This window comes from Thamnophis sirtalis, unplaced genomic scaffold, assembly GCF_051295495.1.
Source record: "Thamnophis sirtalis isolate CommonGarterSnake01/CBP01778 unplaced genomic scaffold, rThaSir2_p1.2 scaffold_4, whole genome shotgun sequence".
Classification (NCBI taxonomy): domain Eukaryota; kingdom Metazoa; phylum Chordata; class Lepidosauria; order Squamata; family Natricidae; genus Thamnophis; species Thamnophis sirtalis.
The window spans coordinates 138,578,041-138,598,413 of NW_028261384.1; the positions used below are offsets into that span (position 1 = coordinate 138,578,041).

The 20,373-nt window shown below is 46.4% G+C and overlaps 1 protein-coding gene across 1 annotated transcript in view; it reads right to left on the minus strand.

The window, feature by feature from the left end:
• Nucleotides 1-87: 87 nt before the first annotated feature.
• Nucleotides 88-20,373, minus strand: part of LOC106545107 (myosin-6-like) — a 37,183-nt gene continuing 16,897 nt past the window's right edge. Inside the window, exons 9-18 of the mRNA XM_087714231.1 lie at nucleotides 19,593-19,776; nucleotides 17,412-17,577; nucleotides 17,091-17,215; nucleotides 14,199-14,507; nucleotides 13,900-14,103; nucleotides 12,073-12,198; nucleotides 11,443-11,718; nucleotides 9,034-9,129; nucleotides 3,720-3,854; nucleotides 88-199 (exon numbers count right to left, since the gene is read on the minus strand). Of these exons, the coding sequence (XP_087570357.1) occupies nucleotides 179-199; nucleotides 3,720-3,854; nucleotides 9,034-9,129; nucleotides 11,443-11,718; nucleotides 12,073-12,198; nucleotides 13,900-14,103; nucleotides 14,199-14,507; nucleotides 17,091-17,215; nucleotides 17,412-17,577; nucleotides 19,593-19,776 (1,642 nt within the window). The 3' untranslated portion in view covers nucleotides 88-178. The remainder of the gene's footprint in view (nucleotides 200-3,719; nucleotides 3,855-9,033; nucleotides 9,130-11,442; nucleotides 11,719-12,072; nucleotides 12,199-13,899; nucleotides 14,104-14,198; nucleotides 14,508-17,090; nucleotides 17,216-17,411; nucleotides 17,578-19,592; nucleotides 19,777-20,373) is intronic.

Consider the following 20,373-nt stretch of genomic DNA (forward strand, 5'->3'; position numbering starts at 1 on the left):
GAATAAACGAAATAAAAATTCTTTGGGGGAACAAAAACGAAATGCGTGGGAAACGAGGTTTTTGCGTTGCTGATTCAGATTTTATTTCACTGCACTAGATTCACGTTAGGGCCTCCGGAGGCAAAAAGATCGTCACTAAGCGGCTACTGTGGGCAAAGAGGAGTTTTTCCTGGCTTCCTCACTCTTCATCCAGAAGTTTCTGGAAAGGGAGAAGAGAAAGGAAAAGCATGAAGAAGGAAACCGGGAAAGCAGAAATCGGTCACAATTCTTGGCGACTCTGAAATGCGCCAATACATTTTTCTCTCTTGTGGGATCCTCCCCCGGAAGGTTCCACCACAAATGCGCGAACAACAAAAGCGCGCCTGACTAAACCGCGGTGACAAAAGCGCGCCGACAAAACCGCGCGACGAATGAGCGACGAATTAGCCCTAAAGCACGCCGACAAAAGCGCTCCGACAGAAGCGCGCTGTAACGTAATCCTAACCCTAACCCTAACCCTAACCCTAACCCTAACCCTAAACCTAACCCTAAACCTAACCCTAAACCTAACCCTAAACCTAACCCTAAACCTAACCCTAAACCTAACCTAAACCTCCCTAAACCTAACCCTAAACCTAACCCTAAACCTAACCCTAAACCTAACCCTTAACCTAACCCTAACCCTAACCCTAACCCTAACCCTAACCCTAACCCTAAACCTAAACCTAACCCTAAACCTAACCCTAAACCTCCCTAAACCTAACCCTAAACCTAACCCTAAACCTAACCCTAAACCTAACCCTTAACCTAACCCTAAACCTAACCCTAAACCTAACCCTTAACCTAACCCTAACCCTAACCCTAACCCTAACCCTAACCCTAACCCTAACCCTAACCCTAAACCTAACCCTAAACCTAACCCTAAACCTCCCTAAACCTAACCCTAAACCTAACCCTAAACCTAACCCTAAACCTAACCCTTAACCTAACCCTAAACCTAAACCTAACCCTAAACCTAACCCTAAACCTAACCCTTAACCTAACCCTAACCCTAACCCTAACCCTAACCCTAACCCTAACCCTAACCCTAACCCTAACCCTAACCCTAACCCTAACCCTAACCCTAACCCTAACCCTAACCCTAACCCTAACCCTAACCCTAACCCTAACCCTAAACCTAACCCTAAACCTAACCCTAAACCTCCCTAAACCTAACCCTAAACCTAACCCTAAACCTAACCCTAAACCTAACCCTTAACCTAACCCTAAACCTAAACCTAACCCTAAACCTAACCCCTAAACCTAACCCTAACCCTAACCCTAACCCTAACCCTAACCCTAACCCTAACCCTAACCCTAACCCTAACCCTAACCCTAACCCTAACCCTAACCCTAACCCTAACCCTAACCCTAACCCTAACCCTAACCCTAACCCTAACCCAAATCGCACTTCTGTCGGCGCACTGTTGTCGGCGCGCTGTTGTCGGTGCGCTTTTGAAATCGCGGTTTTAGCGCCGCGGTTTTGTCGGCGCGCTTATGACGTTCGCGCTTTTGTCGGGTCACGCCCCGGAGAGGGAAAGAAACTTGGTTATGATGATGATGATGATGATTACTTTCTTGTTTTGCAGGCAGGCTGAAAGCTTCTGCATCGGAGACAAATTCCTTGGGAGTCTCTAATCACACCTGGGCAATAAAGAATATTATATCCTGGTCCATTGCATTCCATATTTTATTCTATTCTCTTTCTTGGGCCATTATATTCCGTTCTCTTTTCTGTTCTGCCTTCTCTTCTTTTTTTCTTCCCTTCCCTTTGATCCAGTTCCAGTACGTTAAAGAACAATTAATTTGGGTGAGAAGGGTGTCTTGCTTATTCCATAGTTAATAGAGCCCTGGGTAAGCTGCCTGTCCCCACAATGTGGAGCAAACCAGGAAATTAATTTCACAAAAAAGCTAAAAGCTCTCTCGCTCCCTCTGTCTCTTTCTCTCCTCTCTCTGTCTCTCTATCTGTCTCTCTCTGTCTCCCTCTCTCTCTTTCTCTGTCTCTCTCTCTATGTATCTCTGCCTCTCTCTTTCTGTCTATGTGTCTCTGCCTCTCTCTGTCTGTCTCTGCCTCTGTCTGTCTCTGTCTCTCTCTGTCTTTCTCTCTCTTTCTTTGTGTCTCTGTTTCTCTGTCTGTCTGTCTGTCTCTCTCTCTTTCTCTTTCTGTCTCTGTGTCTCTGCCTCTCTCTGTCTGTCTCTCTCTGTCTCTCTCTTTTTCTGCCTCTCTACCTCTCTCTCTGTCTGTCTCTGTCTGTCTGTCTGTCTCTCTTTCTCTGTCTCTCTCTGCCTCTCTCTTTCTTTGTGTCTATTTCTCTGTCTCTCTCTTTCTCTTTCTGTCTCTGTGTCTCTGCCTCTCTCTCTGTCTGTCTCTCTCTGTCTCTCTCTTTCTCTGCCTCTCTACCTCTCTCTCTGTCTGTCTCTGTCTGTCTGTCTCTCTCTCTTTCTCTGTCTCTCTCTGCCTCTCTCTTTCTTTGTGTCTATTTCTCTGTCTCTCTGTCTCTCTCTTTCTCTTTCTGTCTCTGTGTCTCTGCCTCTCTCTCTGTCTGTGTCTCTCTTTCTGTCTCTGTCTCTCTCTGTCTTTCTCTTTCTGTCTCTGTGTCTCTGCCTCTCTGTCTGTCTCTCTCTCTGTCTGTCTCTGTCTCTCTCTGTCTTTCTGCCTCTCTGTCTGTCTGTCTCTCTCTGCCTCTCTCTCTCTCTGTCTCTCTCTTTTTGTCTCTGTGTCTCTGCCTCTCTGTCTCTCTCTCTGTCTGTCTCTGTCTCTCTCTCTGTCTTTCTCTTTCTGTCTCTGTGTCTCTGCCTCTCTCTCTGTCTGTCTCTCTCTGCCTCTCTCTCTCTTTCTCTGTCTCTCTCTGCCTCTCTCTCTGTCTCTCTCTTTTTGTCTCTGTGTCTCTGCCTCTCTCTCTGTCTGTCTGTCTCTCTCTCTTTCTCTTTCTGTCTCTTTGTCTCTGCCTGTCTGTCTGTCTGTCTGTCTCTCTTTCTCTGTCTCTCTGCCTCTCTTTCTTTCTTTGTGTCTCTGTTTCTGTCTCTCTCTCTGTCTCTCTCTCTCTGTCTGTCTCTTTCTCTCTCTCTCTGTCTCTCTCTTCTCTCTGTGTCTCTGTTCTCCCTTTGTCTCTCTGTCTCTCTCTGCGTCACTATCTCTCTGTTTCTCTGCCTCTCTGTCTCTGTCTCTGTCTCTGTCTCTATATCTCTGCCTCCCACTTTGTCACTATGTCTGTCTGTCTGTCTGTCTATCTATCATCTATTTATCTATTATTTATCTATCTATCTCAGCTATCTATCTATCTATCTATCTATCTATCTATCTATCTATCTATCTATCTATCTATCTATCTATCTATCTATCATCTATCTATCTATCATCTATCTATCATCTATCTATCTATCTATCTATCTATCTATCTATCTATCTATCTATCTATCTATCTATCTATCTATCTATCTATCTATCTATCTACCATCTCTGTCTTTCTGTCATATTTATCATCCATTTGTCCATTCCATCTGTGTGTGTGTGTGTGTGTGTGTGTCTGTCTGTCTGTTTCTCTCTTTGTCTCTCTCTCTCCCCACTTCCAATCTCTATCTCCCTGATGGGAGAAAGCAGTGAGTGATCCAAAAGACAAAAAGAAGGCCAAGAAAAGGCCCTTTCCAAGCATTGGCCACTTCTGCCTTTCCCCTTCTGTAGCCCCCAAATAAGAGCTCACCTTTCCTCCCACGTCACGACTCTTGGCCTTCAGCTTGTTGATCTGGGACTCGGCGATGTCCGCCCGTTCCTCGGCTTCGTCCAACTCATGCTGGGCCTTCCGGAATTTAGCCAGGTTGGTGTTAGCCTGCTCCTCCTGAGAAGGGCATAGAAAAAGGAGCGAGGGGCGTTTGTGGAGCGCAAAACCCTCCCTCGTTGCTCTCGTTTTACTGCTACTCTCCCTCTCTTCGTTTTGGAGTCCACTGTCCAGTTGTGGACACGACCCTCCAGAAGGGACAGGTGTTGTGGCCCGCCAGCTGCCAGCAGAGCTGGCGGCAGACTCGGACGATGAGGAGGTTGGGGAGGAACGTGGGCCAGTTCTGGAGTCTGGGGAAAGCTCTGCGTCGGACGCAGAGATAGAGCCAAGGCCGTCTGACATTTCCCAGCCGCCGGAGAGGCTGATCTGAGGCGGAAGAACAGTGGGGCCTGTTCCAGATGCGCATATGCGCAGAGCAGTTAGGAGAGGAGAACAGCGGAGGACAAGGAGTCGACTCGGGAAGCAAAGCACACGTGGACACTGAATGGCCCCTTTCTGGCTGGGGAATAAATAGAAGGAAAGGGGAGTGGTGGTCGTAGGAGACAACAGTTCGTATTTCTGAAGATTTTGCTCATTGTGTTTCGTGCCACAAAAGACTGCTTTGCCCGAACTTAATTTGCAGCCTTCCGGCTAGGAGCTCATGACCTTGCAAGGAACTGATAAGGCCTGTTGCTGTAGTTAACTCCTTACAGGAGGGTTGCTTGGACTGTTAAGTGGGTGAATACCATTCATTCGCAAGAGGTAAATAAAGAGAGGTTTTTCGTGACAAGAAGTCTGTTTCTCGTTTCGGCTAAGGCTGGGTGAGAACAGGTGACGAAAAAAAAAACATTTCTGCCCAACCCTCCCCTTTATGCCCTTCGCAGGTCTGTAAAGCAAAAGAAAGTGGTGTGGTGGTCGTAGGAGACAACAGTTCGTATTTCTGAATATTTTGCTCATTGTGTTTCGTGCCACAAAGACTGCTTTGCCCGAACTTAATTTGCAGCTTTGCGGCTGGGAGCTCCCGGCCTGAGATCTGTTACTTCCGTTAACCCTTTGAAGAATTATCGCCTGGACTTTTCGGTGTGTGAAGGCCATTAATTCACAGGAGATAAATAAAGAGGGGTTCCCCCCCCCCCGGGACAAGGAGTTTGTTTCTTGTTGCTGCTAAGGCTGGGTCAAAACAACAGGAGGTCAAGTTCCAAGGAGGTGAAGGAGGTGGAAATCGAAGTCCTGTGAAGGATCGGTTGAAGGATCTCAATCAGTGGTGGGTTTCAAAATTTTTAGAGCCTATTCTGTAGGTGTGGCCTCTTTTGTGGGAGTGGCTCGGTGGTCATGTGACTGGGTGGGCATGGCTTGGTGGGTGTGTGGCTGGGTGAGCATGGCCAACTTGGAAAATGTGGTGAAACTCACTTAACAATGCTCTTGCTTAGCAACCAAAATTTTGGGTTCAATTGAAGTCATAAGTTCTCTCTCTCTTTCTCTCTCTGTCTCACTCTCACTCTTTCTTTCTTTCCTTCTTTCTTTCTTCTCTCTCTCCCACTTTCTTTTTCTTTCTTTTTTCTTTCTCTTTCTATCTTTGTCTCTCTCTTTTTTCTCTCACTCTTCCTCCATTCCTTCCTTCCTTCCTTCCTCACTCTTTCTTTCTTTCCTTCCTTCCTTTTGTCTCTCTCCCTTTCTTTCTTTCTTTCTTTCTTTCTTTCTTTCTTTCTTTCTTTCTTCTCTCTCTCCCACTTTCTTTTTCTTTCTTTTTTCTTTCTCTTTCTATCTTTGTCTCTTGCTTTTTTCTCTCCCTCTCCCTCCATTCCTTCCTTCCTTCCTTGTATGTATATCTCTTCCTTTCCTGTGTGTATCTCTCCCTCTTCCTTCCTTCCTTCCTTCCTTCCTTCCTTCCTTCCTTCCTTCCTTCCTTCCTTCCTTCCTTCCTTCCGGAACAGGTTCCAAAAGGTGCACTAAATTTCACGAACCGGTTCTGGCGTACCGGTGCGAACCGGGAGAAACCCACCCCTGATCTCGATATGACGAGAAGAGACAAAAGAGCAGTTGTCAAATAACAGTAAGAAAGTTGGAAGGCACCTTCGAGGTCATCTAGTCCAACCCCTCGCTCTCGGAGACCTATACTATTTCTGATAAACAATTCTCCAGTCTCTTCTCGAAAACCTCCAGTGATGGAGCACCCACAACTTCTGGTGGCAAGTCGTTCCACGGATTAATGGTTCCACCTCCAACCTCATTTGACAGCCCTTCTTTTCTTAATGCCCCCCCCCTTTTTTTCCTTCCAATTTGAGATAATACCTCCCACAAATGAGGTGGAATCATAATACAGGTCATGTTCAAATTAGAACCACAATTGAGCCAGATTTCTTTTTTTACTGCTAAGCAGGGCAGTTGTTAAGTGAATCCCCTGCCCCATTTTTACGACCTCCCTTGCCACAATTGTTAAAGGAATCGCTGAAGTTGTTAAGTTAGTAACTGTTCTGACTGAGGCTTCCCGAGAGCCTGAAGCAAACTCCTCGTCCTGACAAAAAAAATCCGTTTTATTAATTTCCTGTGAATTCTGCTCATTCCCATCCAGCAAAATCTTTCAAGGGAGGATTTACGGTCACCGACCTTATCTGGCTTGGAGAGCTGCCAGGCCGAGATCTGCAAAACTTGGCAAAGACTCCGGAACCAATGAAGCGAACTAATTGTCTCCTGCAAACTCCACTCCCCTTTCGCTCCTCTTTTATTTCCTCTGGGAGGGGTCATTCACCGTCCACCTGTGGCCTTACTCCCAAGTCGACCCCTGTTCTTTAGCTCTTCCCTTCGTCTGGCAGCTCTGCGCATGCGCACACAGGGAACAGGCTCCAGCTGTTCTTCCGCCCCACTGATGTCCGACTCTGAAGGCAGCTGATAACTGGCATACGGCTCTGGCCCCCTCTCTGCCTCCGACACAGAGCCCTCGTCCGAGCCTTCCCCAGACGCCAGGACGCTGCAACTTCGAACGGACCTTAAACAAACGGTCGTACGTCGAGGACTGCCTGTTAAAAAGAACACTGCTTTCCTCATTGATTTTGCCCAGTCCTCCACGCTTTCAATCCAAGGTGAGCCGGGGGGCTTAAAGAGATCAGGCCAAGCCGTTTAAAGTCTTTGTGAAAGCTTTAAGATTGACAAAATCTCTCGGCTACCTGCTGACTTCGAAAAACGCCGGTTTGGCGGATCGGAAAAAAAATATCAAATCAAATCAAAGCGTCAGGTGAGCTTAAGCAAAGCAGTTTTACTAAGTGGAGAAACTCTTTTGCAAATAGCAAAATCTATCATCTATCATCTGTGTCTGTCTGTCTGACTGACTTGGTCCTATCCATCATTCATTTGTCCATTCTATTTCTCTTTCTCTCTCCCTTTCTCTACTCTGCCTCTATCTCTCTCTTTCTCTCTCTCCCTTTCTCTACCTCTCTCCTTTTCTTTATGGTTCCACCACAAAAGCGCGTAGGACAAAATCGCGCTCGACAAAAGCGCGCTGTGACGTCATCACAGCGCGACGAAAAAGTTCGAAAAATGTAAAAATAAAGCGAAAACCTTACCCTAAGCCCCCCAAACCTAACCCTAAACCTAACCCTAAACCTAACCCTAAACCTAACTCTTAACCTAACCCTAAACCTAACCCTAAACCTAACCGTTAAAGTAACGAAAAACCTAACGCTAACCCTTAACCTAACCCTAACGCTAACGCTAACGCTCTAAAGCTAACCCTAACCCTTAACCTAACCCTAACCCTAACCCTAACCCTAACCCTTACCTTTATGTGAATCGGCTTGCTTTAATTTAATTTTTATTAATTTTTATTTGAATTTTTCGAACTTTTTCGTCGCGCTATGATGACGTCAAAGGCGCGATTTTGTCGATCGTGCTTTTGTCGTCCGCGCTTTTGACGGGTCACGTTCTTTATATATCTCTCTCTCTCCCCATCTATCATCCATTTGTCCATTCTGTTTCTCTCTCTCTCTCTTTCTCTCTCTCCCTTTCTCTACCTCTCTTCCTTTCTTTATCACTCCCTTTCTCTCTCTTTCTCTCTCTCTCCCCCTTTCTCTCTCTCCCTCCCTTTCTTTATCTCTCTTTCCCCATCTATCATCCATTCGTCCATTCCATTTCTCTCTCTTTCTCTACCTCTTTTCCTTTCTCTATATTTCTCTTCCTTTCTCTCTCTCTCTCCCTTTCTCTCCCTCTCTCTCTCCCTTTTTCTATCTCTCTTCCTTTTTCTATATTTCTCTCCCTTTCTCTCTCTCTCCTTTTTCTCTCTCTCTATATATTTCTCTCCCTTTCTTTATATTTCACTCCCTTTTTCTATCTCTCCCCCTTTCTCTATATTTCTCTCCCTTTTTCTCTCTCTCTCTCCCTTTTTTCTCTCTCTCTATTTCTCTCCCTTTCTTTATATTTCTCTCCCTTTCTCTCTCTCTCTCTCCCTTTCTTTATATTTCTCCCCCTTTCCCCCCTCTCTCTCCCTTTCTCTCTCTCTCTCTCTATTTCTCTTCCTTTCTTTATATTTCTCTCCCCCTCTCTCTCCCTTTCTCTCCCCCTCTCTCTCCTTTTTTCTCTCTCTCTTCCTTTCTCTATATTTCTCTCCCTTTCTCTCTCCCTTTCTCTCCCTCTCTCTCCCTTTTTCTGTCTCTCTTCCTTTCTCTATATTTCTCTCCCTTTCTCTCTCTCTCTTTCTCTCCTTTTCTCTGTATTTCTCTCCCTTTCTCTATATTTCTCTCTCTCCCCCCCCCCCATCCGCACCCCCATCTCTATCTACCTGATAGGAACAAGCAGGGAATGTCAGGATAAAATAAGTCCAGGTATGAGGCTGTTACCAATCATTTGCTAATTCTGCCTTTCCTCCTCTTACCCTTGACTTACGACCCCAAGGGACCCCGAGATTTATGTTGCTAAGCGAGGCAGTTGCTAAGCAAGCGTTGTCCCATTTCACCACCTTTCTTCCCACCGTTGCTAAGTGAGTCTCTGCCGTGGTTAAGTGAGCAACACGGTTGTTAAGCACAGCCGGCTTCCCCGTGGATTTTGCTTGTCAGAAGGGCGCAAAAGGGGATTGCGCAGCCCACGGGACGCCAGGACCGTCGTAAAAACGACTCAGTTGCCAAGCATCATGAAGTCTGACCCCCCCCCCCCCCAGGACCATGGGGACATGGCAACGGTTGTCGGTGTGCCTTTGTAACTTCGGACGGTCGCTAAACGAATCGTCGTAAGTCAAGGGCTAGCTGCCGGGACCCAGGCCTGGGAAACTCACCGCTTCTTCGGCTTGTCTTTTGTAGGCTTTAACCTTCATTTGCAATTTGTCCACCAGATCCTGAAGCCTCAGCAAATTTTTCTTGTCCTCTTCGGTCTGCAGATCGAAGAAAAAAAAGATAGGTGTAACGTGGGTATACCAAGGTGCACCCACAATCGCTCGCGCGGCTGCATTCTGGACAAGCTGAAGTCTCCGAATGCTCTTCAAGGGCTGCCCCATGTAGAGCGCATTGCAGTAGTCCAGTCTTGAGGTCACGAGGGCATGAGTGACTGTTGCGAGTGCCTCCCGGTTCAGGTAGGGACGCAATTGGTGTACCAGGCGAACCTGGGCAAATGCCCCCCTGGTCACAGCCGACAAATGGTGTTCAAAAGTCAGCTGTGGGTCCAAGAGGACTCCCTCTTGATTGGCTAAAATGTACCCAAACATGAAGCCGACCTGCTGGAAGTGTAAAAAAGTACAAGGGACCTATTATCACATATGGTGGACCTGCCCGGAAACACAAAAATATTGGACAAAAATTTGGAAATGGATGCAAGAAATTACAGGAGAAGAGATAAAATACAAACCCAAAATCTTTCTACTGGGAATAATCAAAGGGAAATATACAAAGAAAATTAAGTACATATTAACACATCTGCTAACTACAGCTAGTATAGCATTTGCCCAATGCTGGAAACAAAATAATACCCCCTCGGTTGAATTAGTGATAAAGAAAAACTTTCGATTGTGCAGAGATGGACAAATTAACACTGAAATTAAAAGATAAAGAAGAGTCGGAATATTGTGAAATTTGGAACAATTGGTACAAATGGCTGCAAAACAGGAATAAAATTAATTAAGCCAAAAAAACAATATATATAAATATATATAGAACGGCGTATAAAGGTGTGTAAATATAGAAGCGAAATATTATATACATGTACAGGTAGGATGACATAACAATGTTGATGTAATGACTGTAAGGTGTTGTAGAAGGGGAAAAATAATGAATCGTGTAGTTCCAAAGGGGCCATCAAAAGGCCATCTAGCTGGAGCTGGCTTGCAAAGAAAGAAATAAAGATGGGTTTGTGGGTTTTTCCTTTCTTGCAGACATCTCGTGACCCAGCTAGATATCAACATCCGTGCTAGGAGGGAGTCGTGCTTATGGAATGGAGGAGGAGGAGAGAGGAGGGAGAGGATGAATGTATGTTCCTGGGTGCTCTCTGAGCTTGCTCTCTGAGAAGCCGAGGTGGGGCAGTGGTTAAATGCAGCACTGCAGGCTACTTCAGCTGACTGCAGTTCTGCAGTTCGGCGGTTCAAATCTCACCGGCTCAGGGTTGACTCAGCCTTCCATCCTTCCGAGGTGGGTAAAATGAGGACCCGGATTGTTGTTGGGGGCAATATGCTGACTCTGTAAACCGCTTAGAGAGGGCTGAAAGCCCTATGAAGCGGTATATAAGTCTAACTGCTATTGCTATTGCTATTGCTATTGCTATTGCTATTGCTATTGCTATTGCTATTGCTATTGCTATTGCTATTGCTATTGCTATTTTCTTGCAGAAGTTTCGTGACCCAGCTAGGTAACACCATCAGTGTTAATTAGATTTCAACGAGTAATAAAACATCTGTGAACAACAGCCAACTTCTAATTTCCCACGATGCCCCAGGTATATAAGTCTAACTGCTATTCCTATTGCTATTGGTTTCATGACCCAGCTAAGTAACATCACCAGTGCTCGAAGGGAGTGGGGTGGGTGGAGTGGAGAAAAGGATGGGGAGAAGGAAGTCGGAAGGAGGAGGAGGAGGAGGAGGAGGAGGAGGAGGAGGAGGAGGAGGAGGAGGAGGAGGAGAGAACTGTGGGGTCCTTGACATTTTCTGAGCTTGGTGGTTTTCTTGGAGACGTTTAATGGCCCAACTAGGTAATATCATCAGCGCTAGAAGGAAGGAGGGTTTGTGGAGTAGAAGAGAAGGGGAGAAGGGGGAGGAAGAGAAAGAGCAAAAGATGGTGGAGGGGAAGGAAGTGGGAAGAGAGCAAGGAGGTGGGGAGAGGAGGAGGAGGAGGGTTGTGGGATCCTTGGTGCTCTCTGAGCTTGGTGGTTTTCTTGAAGACATTTAATGGCCCAACTAGGGAACATCATCAGTACTAGAAGGGAGTAGGGTTTGTGGAGTAGAGAAGGGGAAGAGGAGGAAGAGCAAAAGGTGGAGGAGGAGGTGGGAAGGAGGAAGAGAGGAGGGGGAGGAAAGAGGACTATGGGATCCTTGGTGGTCTCTGAGCTTGCTTGTTTTCTTGCAAACGTTTCATGACCCATCTAGGTAACATCATCAGCGCTAGAAGGAAGCGGGCTTTGTGAAGTAGAGGAGAAGGAGGAGGAAGGGAGGGGCAGGAAGCGGAAGAGGTGGACTATAGGGTGCTTGGTGACTCCTCCTCACCTGGTAGGTGAGCTCCTTGGTGCGTCTCTCAAACTTCCGCATCCCTTTGACGTTCTCCACGTTGCGTTTCTGCTCCCCTTCCAGCTCGTTCTCCAGCTCCCGCACTCGGGCCTCCAGTTTCTGAAGCTGCTTCTTGCCGCCCTTGAGGGCCAGCTGCTCCGCCTCGTCCAGGCGCATCTGGAGGTCCTTGATGGTCTGCTCCATGTTCTTCTTCATCCTCTCCAGGTGGGCGCTGGTGTCCTGCTCCTTCTTCAGCTCCTCCGCCATCATGGCCGCCTGCCCCGTTCAAGAGGACGAGAGAGAAAGATGTCCACCAGGCCTCACAGAAATTAGTCCTCAACTCAAAGGCTAATGACTCATGTCAACATTACGGGTCCTCTTTGGATGCTCCTGGTGGACCAAAGCAAAAGAGGACCAGGAGATGTGTCTCCTTTTAGATCAGGGGTCTCCAAATTTATGGATTTCAACTCCCAGAATTCCCCAGCCGGGCATGGAAATTCTGGAAGCTGAAGTCCACAAGTCTTAAAAGTTGTCAAGTTTGGAGCCCCCTCTGACTTAGGGAGAAAGAACCAAATTATCATTATGGACCATTCGTGGTCAACTTCCGTCTGTGATCTCACTCTCACGCACATCTGTGATGGCTTTCTTGGCCTTCTCCTCTGCGTTTCTGCACTCCTGCACAGCTTCTTCCACTTCTGATTGAAGCTGCGTGAGGTCAACCTCCATCTTCTTCTTCTGATTGATGAGGCTGGTGTTCTGGAGAGAAGGGACAATCAAATCAGCGAGTCAAGCCACAACAGGAGAAATGAAAGAAGATCAACTGATAGGTCCAAACGGTTGGTGTCGTCATGTAGCCTGGGACCTTTGAAAGTCAAAGTTGGCTTGAAACCATCCAGAACCTTTTATATTCCTTCAGAATCTACATCTAGAAACTATTTTATCCCCCAAGAACCTACTTCCAGAACCTACTTTATTCCCTCAATCCACATCCAGAACCTACTGTAATCCGTCAGAACCTACTTTATTCTCTCAATCTTCATCCAGAACTGTTTTATCCCCTCAGAACCTATTTTATTCTCTCAGCCTACACCCAGAACCTATTTTATCCCCTAACCTACATCGAGAACCTACTTTATTCTCTCAGAACCTATGTCCAGAATGTTCTCTCAATCTTCATCCAGAACCTATTTTCCCCCTCAGAAACTACATCTAGAACCTACTTTATTCCCTCAGAACCTAGTTTATTCTCTCAATCTTCATCCAGAACCTATTTTATTTCCTCAGAACCTACTTTATTCCCTGAGAACCCACTTTATTCTCTCAACCTACTTCCAGAACCTATTTTACCCCCCTGAACCTACATCCAAAACCTATTTTATCCCCTAACCTACATTGAGAACCTACTTTATTCTCTCAGAACCTATGTCCAGAATATACTTTATTCTCTCAATCTTCATCCAGAACCTATTTCCCCCCCCTCAGAAACTACATCTAGAACCTACTTTATTCCCTCAGAACCTACTTCTCAATCTTCATCCAGGACCTATTTTATCCCCTCAGAGCCTACATCCAGAACTGACTTTATTCCTTCAGAATCTACTTTATTCTCTCAATTTCATCCAGAACCTATTTTATCCCCTCAGAACCTACATTCAGAACTGACTTTATTCCCTCAGAATCTACTTTATTCTCTCAATTTCATCCAGAACCTATTTTATCCCCTCAGAACCTACATCCAGAACTGACTTTATTCCCTCAGAATCTACTTTATTCTCTCAATTTCATCCAGAACCTATTTTATCCCTTCAGAACCTACATCCAGAACTGACTTTATTCCCTCAGAATCTACTTTATTCTCTCAATTTCATCCAGAACCTATTTTACCCAGTTAGAACCTACATCCAGAACCTACTTTATCGCCTCAGAACCTACATCCAGAACCTATTTTATTCCCTAACCTACACCCAGAATCTACTTTATTCCCTCAGAACCTATGTCCAGAACGTACTTTATTCTCTCAATCTTCATCCAGAACCTATTTTACCTCCTCGGAACCTACATCCAGAACCTACTTTATTCTCTCAATTTTATCCAGAACCTATTTTACCCAGTCAGAACCTACATCCAGAACCTAGTTTATTCTCTCGACCTACATCCGGAACCTATTTTATTCCCTAACCTACACCCAGAATCTACTTTATTCCCTCAGAACCTATGTCCAGAATGTACTTTATTCTCTCAAGCTTCATCCAGAACCTATTTTGGAAATTCTGGAAGTTGAAGTCCATTCATCTTAAAATTGGGAAGGTTGAGAAACACAGCCAACCTGAGCCCTTTCCTAAAACCTGCACCCTTCAGCCTCTGTAACTCTGGATAGCATCTTCAAGTTCCTCTCGGTGGTTCTTAGTGAAGCAGATTCAAAGAAAAATGGAGAAGGATCAGCCGGCTTCTCCTCACCTGAGAATGGAGGAGCTGGACCCTCTCACTGGCCTCCGTCAGCTCCTGTTCTGCCAGTTTCCGTCCACGCTCTGTCTGCTCCAGTACGCTGCGTAGCTCTTCCAGCTCAGCCTGCAGCAGCATATTCCGTCTTTCCACGATGGCGATGTTCTCCTTCAGGTCCTCGTTGGCTCGAAGGGCATCGTCCAGTTGAATCTGATTGTCCTGGGCCATCAAAAACACACAGCTTGGAGTAAACCTATTGGCCCTGAAAACTAGGGATGGGCGAGGAAGATCGGAAGGTCTCCATATCTCCTTACCTTGAGGTGGGCATGAGCGATCTTGAGGTGCTTCTGAACTTCAGCGGCCACCCGATTCGCTTGGCTGAGCTGGATCTCCATGTCGTTGAGGTCGCCCTCCATCTTCTTCTTGATCCTCAAGGCCTCATTGCGGCTGCGGGTCTCGGCATCCAGGGAAGCTTGGAGCGAGTCCACTGTCCTCAGATGATTCCGCTTGGCCTGCTCCATCTCCTCATCCTTCTCGGTCAACTTGCGTTCAATTTCAGCCTTGATCTGGCTGAACTCCAGCTGAGCTCGGAGGATCTTGCCTTCCTCATGTTCCAGAGAGGCCTGAGGAGTCAAAGGATGATGGGAATCAATCAAGCAATCAATCTTTATTATGATCAACAGACCAGCAAAGAATTATGGGTAAAATGGCGAAGAAGGAAGTAGAAGAAGAATAGTATTGAATCCTGGAAGCGTTCTTAGTTCTAGATTGGTTCTCAAAGACAGAACTAAGAGTCTCCTTAGTTAGGACTAAGGAGGCATTTCCTGACAATGAGAACAATTAATCAGTGGAAGGACTTCCCTCCAGAAGTTGTAGGTGCTCCAACACTGGAGGTTTTTAAGAAGGGGTTGGACAATCATTTGTTTGAAATGGTATAGGGTTTCTTGCCTGAGCAGGGGGTTGGACTAGAAGACCTCCAAGACCCCTTCCAACTCTGTTAAAATGATCTCAAATAATTTTATATAATTATAAAGAAAGTTGCTTACTTTCTAATGGAGCAAGACTTTATGAGTTAGTAGCTTCCTTGCAGTGTTTTTATTTTTATTTTTTGAAGACAATCCTGATTTGCAGTCCTGCTTCCTCTTAGAAGACAACAGAAGTAGAAAACCTCATAGGGAAAGCACCGTGGATATGCTTAGCTCTCCTGTGCTTTTAATTAAGTGCTTCCTGTTCTAGATTAGGTTCTGTTCTGTTTAGCTCTTTTGTGCCTTTAACTAAATGCCTCACGTTCCAGATTCTGATCTGTTCTGTATAGCTGTTTTGTGCCTTTAATTAAGTGCCTCCTGTTCCAGATTCTGTTCTGTTTAGTTCTTTTGTGCCTTTAACTAAATGCCTCATGTTCCAGATTCTGATCTGTCTAGGTCTTTTGTGCCTTTAATTAAGTGCCTCCTGTTCCAGATTCTGTTCTGTTTAGCTCTTTTGTGCCTTTACTAAATGCCTCACGTTCCAGATTCTGATCTGTTCTGTATAGCTGTGTTGTGCCTTTAATTAAGTGCCTCCTGTTCCAGATTCTGCTCTGTCTAGCTCTTTTGTGCCTTTAACTAAATGCCTCATGTTCCAGATTCTGATTTGTTCTGTATAGCTGTTTTGTGCCTTTAATTAAGTCCCTCCTGTTCCAGATTCTATTCTGTTTGGCTGTTTTGTGCTTTTAATTAATTACTTCCTGTTCCAGATTCTGTTCTGTCTAGCTTTTTTGTGCCTTTAACTAAATGCCTCACGTTCCAGATTCTGATCTGTTCTGTATAGCTGTTTTGTGCCTTTAATTACTTCCTGTTCCAGATTTTGTTCTGTTTGGCTGTTTTGTGCCTTTAATTAATTACTCCCTATTCCAGATTCTGTTTGGTCTAGCTCTTTTGTGCCTTTAACTAAATGCCTCACGTTCCAGATTCTGATGTGTTCTGTATAGCTGTTTTGTGCCTTTAATTAAGTGCCTCCTGTTCCAGATTCTATTCTGTTTGGCTGTTTTGTGCTTTTAATTAATTACTCCCTGTTCCAGATTCTGTTCTGTATAGCTGTTTTGTGCCTTTAATTAAATACTCCCTGTTCCAGATTTTGTTCTGTTTGGCTGTTTTGTGCCTTTAACTAAATGCTTCCTGTTCCAGATTCTGTTCCTAGTTCTTCTGTGTCTTTCAATTAAATGCCCCCTGTTCCAGGTTCTGTTCCGTCTAGCTCTTTTGTCCCTTTAACTAAATGCCTCATGCTCCAGATTCTGATCTGTTCTGTATAGCTGTTTTGTGCCTTTAATTAAGTGCTTCCTGTTCCAGATTTTGTTCTGTTTAGCTGTTTTGTGCCTTTAATTAAATGCTTCCTCTTCCAGATTCTGTTCTTAGTTCTTCTGTGTCTTTAATTAAATGCCTCCTGTTCCAGGTTCTGTTCTGTCTAGCTCTTTTGTGCCTTTAACTAAATGCCTCATGTTCCAGATTCTGTTCTGTTCTGTATAGCTGTTTTGTGCCTTTAATTAAGTGCTTCCTGTTCCAGATTCTGTTCTTAGTTCTTCTGTGTCTTTAATTAAATGCCTCCTGCTCCAGGTTCTGTTCTGTCTAGCTCTTTTGTGCCTTTAACTAAATGCCTCATGTTCCAGATTCTGATCTGTTCTGTCTAGCTGTTTTGTGCCTTTAATTAAGCGCTTCCTGTTCCAGATTCTGTTCTTAGTTCTTCTGTGTCTTTCAATTAAATGCCTCCTGTTCCAGGTTCTGTTCTTCTAGCTTTTTTGTGCCTTTAACTAAATGCCTCACGTTCCAGATTCTGATCTGTTCTGTATAGCTCTTTTGTGCCTTTAATTAAATGCTTCCTGTTCCAGATTCTGTTCTTAGTTCTTCTGTGTCTTTCAATTAAATGCCTCCTGTTCCAGGTTCTGTTCTGTTTAGCCCTTTTGTGCCTTTCATGAAATACCCCCTCTTCCAGATTCTGTTCTGTTCTAGCTAGCTCTTTTGTGCCTTTCGTTAAATGCTTCTTGTTCCGGAATATGGCCTCCCGTTGAGGACAGATGAAACCAGTGAGTAAATCTGCTTGTCTATTTCTCTTCCCAGCTGGGGAGGGGACTCCCACGACTGCTTCAGATGCTTTTATGGGCTTTTGTAAGAGGAGAGACATAAGATAGGGGGGAAACCGTGGGAGTTTTAGGGAAGGTAAGCAGGATTCCTTACCTCTGCCTCTTCCAGAGCTGCCTGTAAGTCTACTTTCTCAGATTCCAGCTGCTTCCTCACTTTTTCAAGCTCGTGCATGCTTTTGGCCCCTTGGCTCAGCTGTTCGGTGAGATCCGAAATCTCCTCTGTGGATAGAGGAGGAATAGAAAGAGATTTGGGCCACGCTCTTGGGGGGGGGAGGAAGAGGAGGAGGAGGAGGAGGAGGAGGAGGAGGAGGAGGAGGACATGGAAAGGATGCCCCTCAACCTCTGGCGCCGCCAAGCAAGGAGGCTTTGAGGAATCCCCTCTTGCCCTCTCCCCCTCCCCTTCAGTTCAACCCACCTTGCAAGTTCTTGTTCTCTCTTCTTAAGGTCTCCAGGAGTTCCAGGGACTCCTCGTAGGCGTTCTTCAGCTTGAAGAGCTCCGTGCTGAGGGAACGGGACTCTTTCTGGGATGCCTCCAGCTCTGCCTGAGATTCTTCGTTCTTCTGCTTCCATTCGGAGAGGATCTGAAGGGGCAGGAGGGGAGGGAGGACAAAGAGTTAGCTCCTCCCCCTTTTTTCCCTTTGGTCTTGTTTCCTCCCCTTTTTTTCTCCGTCTCCTCCTCCGTCTCCTCTTCTTCCTCATTCTCCCCTTCTCTCTTTCATCTTCCTCTTCTTCCCCCTTCTCTTTCCCTTCTCCCCTTCCACTTCCCCTCCTCTCATCCCTCTTTTCCTTCTCCTCCTTTCCCCTCCTCTCCCCTGTCACTTCCCCTCCACTTTTCCTTCCCTTCCTCTTCCTTCTCCTTTCATCCTCCTCTTCCCCTCCTTCTTTCTCTCTCCTTTCCCCTTTCTCCTCCTTCTCCTCCTCTCCTTCTCCATCCCCTCTCCTTTCATCCTCCTTCTCCTCTTCCCTTTCTTCCCCTCCTCTCTTTTCCTCCTCCTCTTCCTCCCCTTCTCCTTCCATCCTCCTCCTCTTCCCTCCCCTCCTCCTCCCCTCTCCTTTCATCTTCCTTCTCCTTTTCCCTTTCTTTCCCCTTTTCTTTCCCTCCTCCCCTTGCACTTCTCCTTTTTCTCCTCTTTTCCTTCTCCCCTTCCACTTCCCCTCCTCTGATACCTCTTTTCCTTCTCTTCTTTCCCTTTCTCCTCCCCTCCATTATCCTCCCCTTCCACTTCCCATCTTCTTTTCTTTCTTCTCTTCCTTCTCCTTCCATCATCCTCCTCTTTCCATCCTCTTTGCCTCCCCTCTTTCTTCCCCCTTTCTCCTCTTCTCCTCCTTCCCCTCTCCTTTCATCCTCCTTCTTTCCCTTTATCCTCCCCTCCCTTCTCCTCCCCTTCCATTATCCTCCCCTTCACTTCCCCTCCTCTTTTCCTTCTTCTCTTCCTTCTCCTTCCATCCTCCTCCTCTTTCCCTCCTCTTTCCCTCCCCTCCTTCTTCCCTCTTTCTCCTCCCCTCCTCCTTCCCCTCTCCTTCCCCTCTCCTTTCATCCTCCTTCTCCTTCTCCCTTTCTTTCTCTCCTCCCTTTCCCCTTCCTCTCCTCCTTCTCTTCCCCCTCCCCCTCCTCCCTCCTCTTCCTCCTTCCCTTCCCCTTCTCCTTCCATCCTCCTCCCCTTCCACTTCCCCTCCTTTCTCCTATTCTCCTTCCCCTCTCCTTTCATCCTCCTTCTCCTTTCTTTCCCCCCTCCCCTTCCCCTCCTCTTTCTCTCTCCCTCCTCATCGTCTTCCGCCTCTTCCTCCTTCTCCTTCCATCCTCCTCCACTTCCACTTCCCTTTCTTTCTCCTCTTCTCCTTCTCTTCCTTGTTTCTCTTCCTCTTCCACTTTCTCTTTTCCCTCTCTCCCCCCAATACAGGTAGTCCTCAACGTACGACAATAATTTCTGTGGCTAAACAATGTAGTCTAAAGTGTGACTGCATTGCTTAGCCTCAGCAATCCCCGGTTGTCATTGTTAACTAAATCCCACAGACACTAGACAAGGCAATTTCCTGGTGGCTTCCCACAACCAAAATCACTGGGGAAGCCAGAAGGAACTACCGTATTTTTCAGAGTATAAGACGCACCCCAAAAAGAGGGTGAAAATCTGAGTGCATCTTATACACTGAATACAGGATTTTTGGCCTCCCGAAACCCCATCCGCTTCACAAAAATGGCCATGCATAGCCTTTAGGAGGCTTCCAGAGTGCTGCTGGGGCTGGGGAGGGCAAAAAATGAGTGAAAAATGGGCCATCTTTTGCTCAGTTTTGCCCCCCCCCCCAGCCCGCAGGAGCACTGTATAAGCCTCCTAAATGCTATGCATGCTCTTTTTTTGACAAAAAAATGAGCCCGTTTTTGCGAAAAATGGGCCGTTCTTGGGAGGTTTCCGGAGTGCAAAAACTATTTTAAAAAATTTGCCTCTTCAAAATCTTGGTGCGTCTTATACTCCGGTGCGTCTTATAGTCCGAAAAACACGGTAACGAGTCCCAGGCCAGGAGGCAGGGGAATGACCTCAGCTGACCTGGAGCAGCATCTCCTCTGGGACCCGAGAGGGATGCTCTCCATGAACCTCACCTTGTCGAAGTTCCTTTGCTTCTTGTCCAGGGCAGCCGCGGCGGCGTTCGAGCGTTCCGCGTCCACCATCAGATCTTCAATCTCGTTCTGCAGGCGGTGCTTGGTCTTCTCCAGCGAGGAACACTTGGCGTTCACCGCCTCCACAGCTTCCTCAGCCTCCTGCAGCCGCTGGGCCAGCTTCTTCCTGGAGCAGGAGGACAACCGAGAGAAGGTTACCCCTGGAAGAGCCTTCTCCTTCCCACGGCTGATGGGGAAAGCGGACCTTCTCTATGTGAAGAACACCATGATTGGCCAGCCAGTTCCCAACTCATCATCTCGTGCTCTGCGATAGATTTGTAAATAAGGTGGCAACCACAAGGATGGGGTCAAATTTGGCGTCTGGAGGATACATAGTCAACCTTTGCGTGTATTGACTCTGTAGGCCACAGATCAGCTTCTGACCCTCGAAACTAGGACGTTCCCCAGCAAAACCATCCCTACCCACATACCTTGGCGTTTTTAAGTGGGAAATATCCTCCAACCAACAAGCTTTTTGCTCGTCTTATACACTGCCGAGTTCAAATATAACCCGAGCCAAAAGCTTCTTCATTAGAGGAAGCAACGGTGAAAAGAGATGCCCCGGGGTCTTGAGGGGAGGGGGTGGAGAAGACATAGGAAGGGAGGAGGGAGGAGAAACGTAAATATGGAGTCCATGTTTATGAGGGACAAAAGATATGGAGGTCAGACGCTCCGAAGAGGTCCCAAACAAAGGTTTCAGGGCTCAAATGTCCTTCCTCAGAAG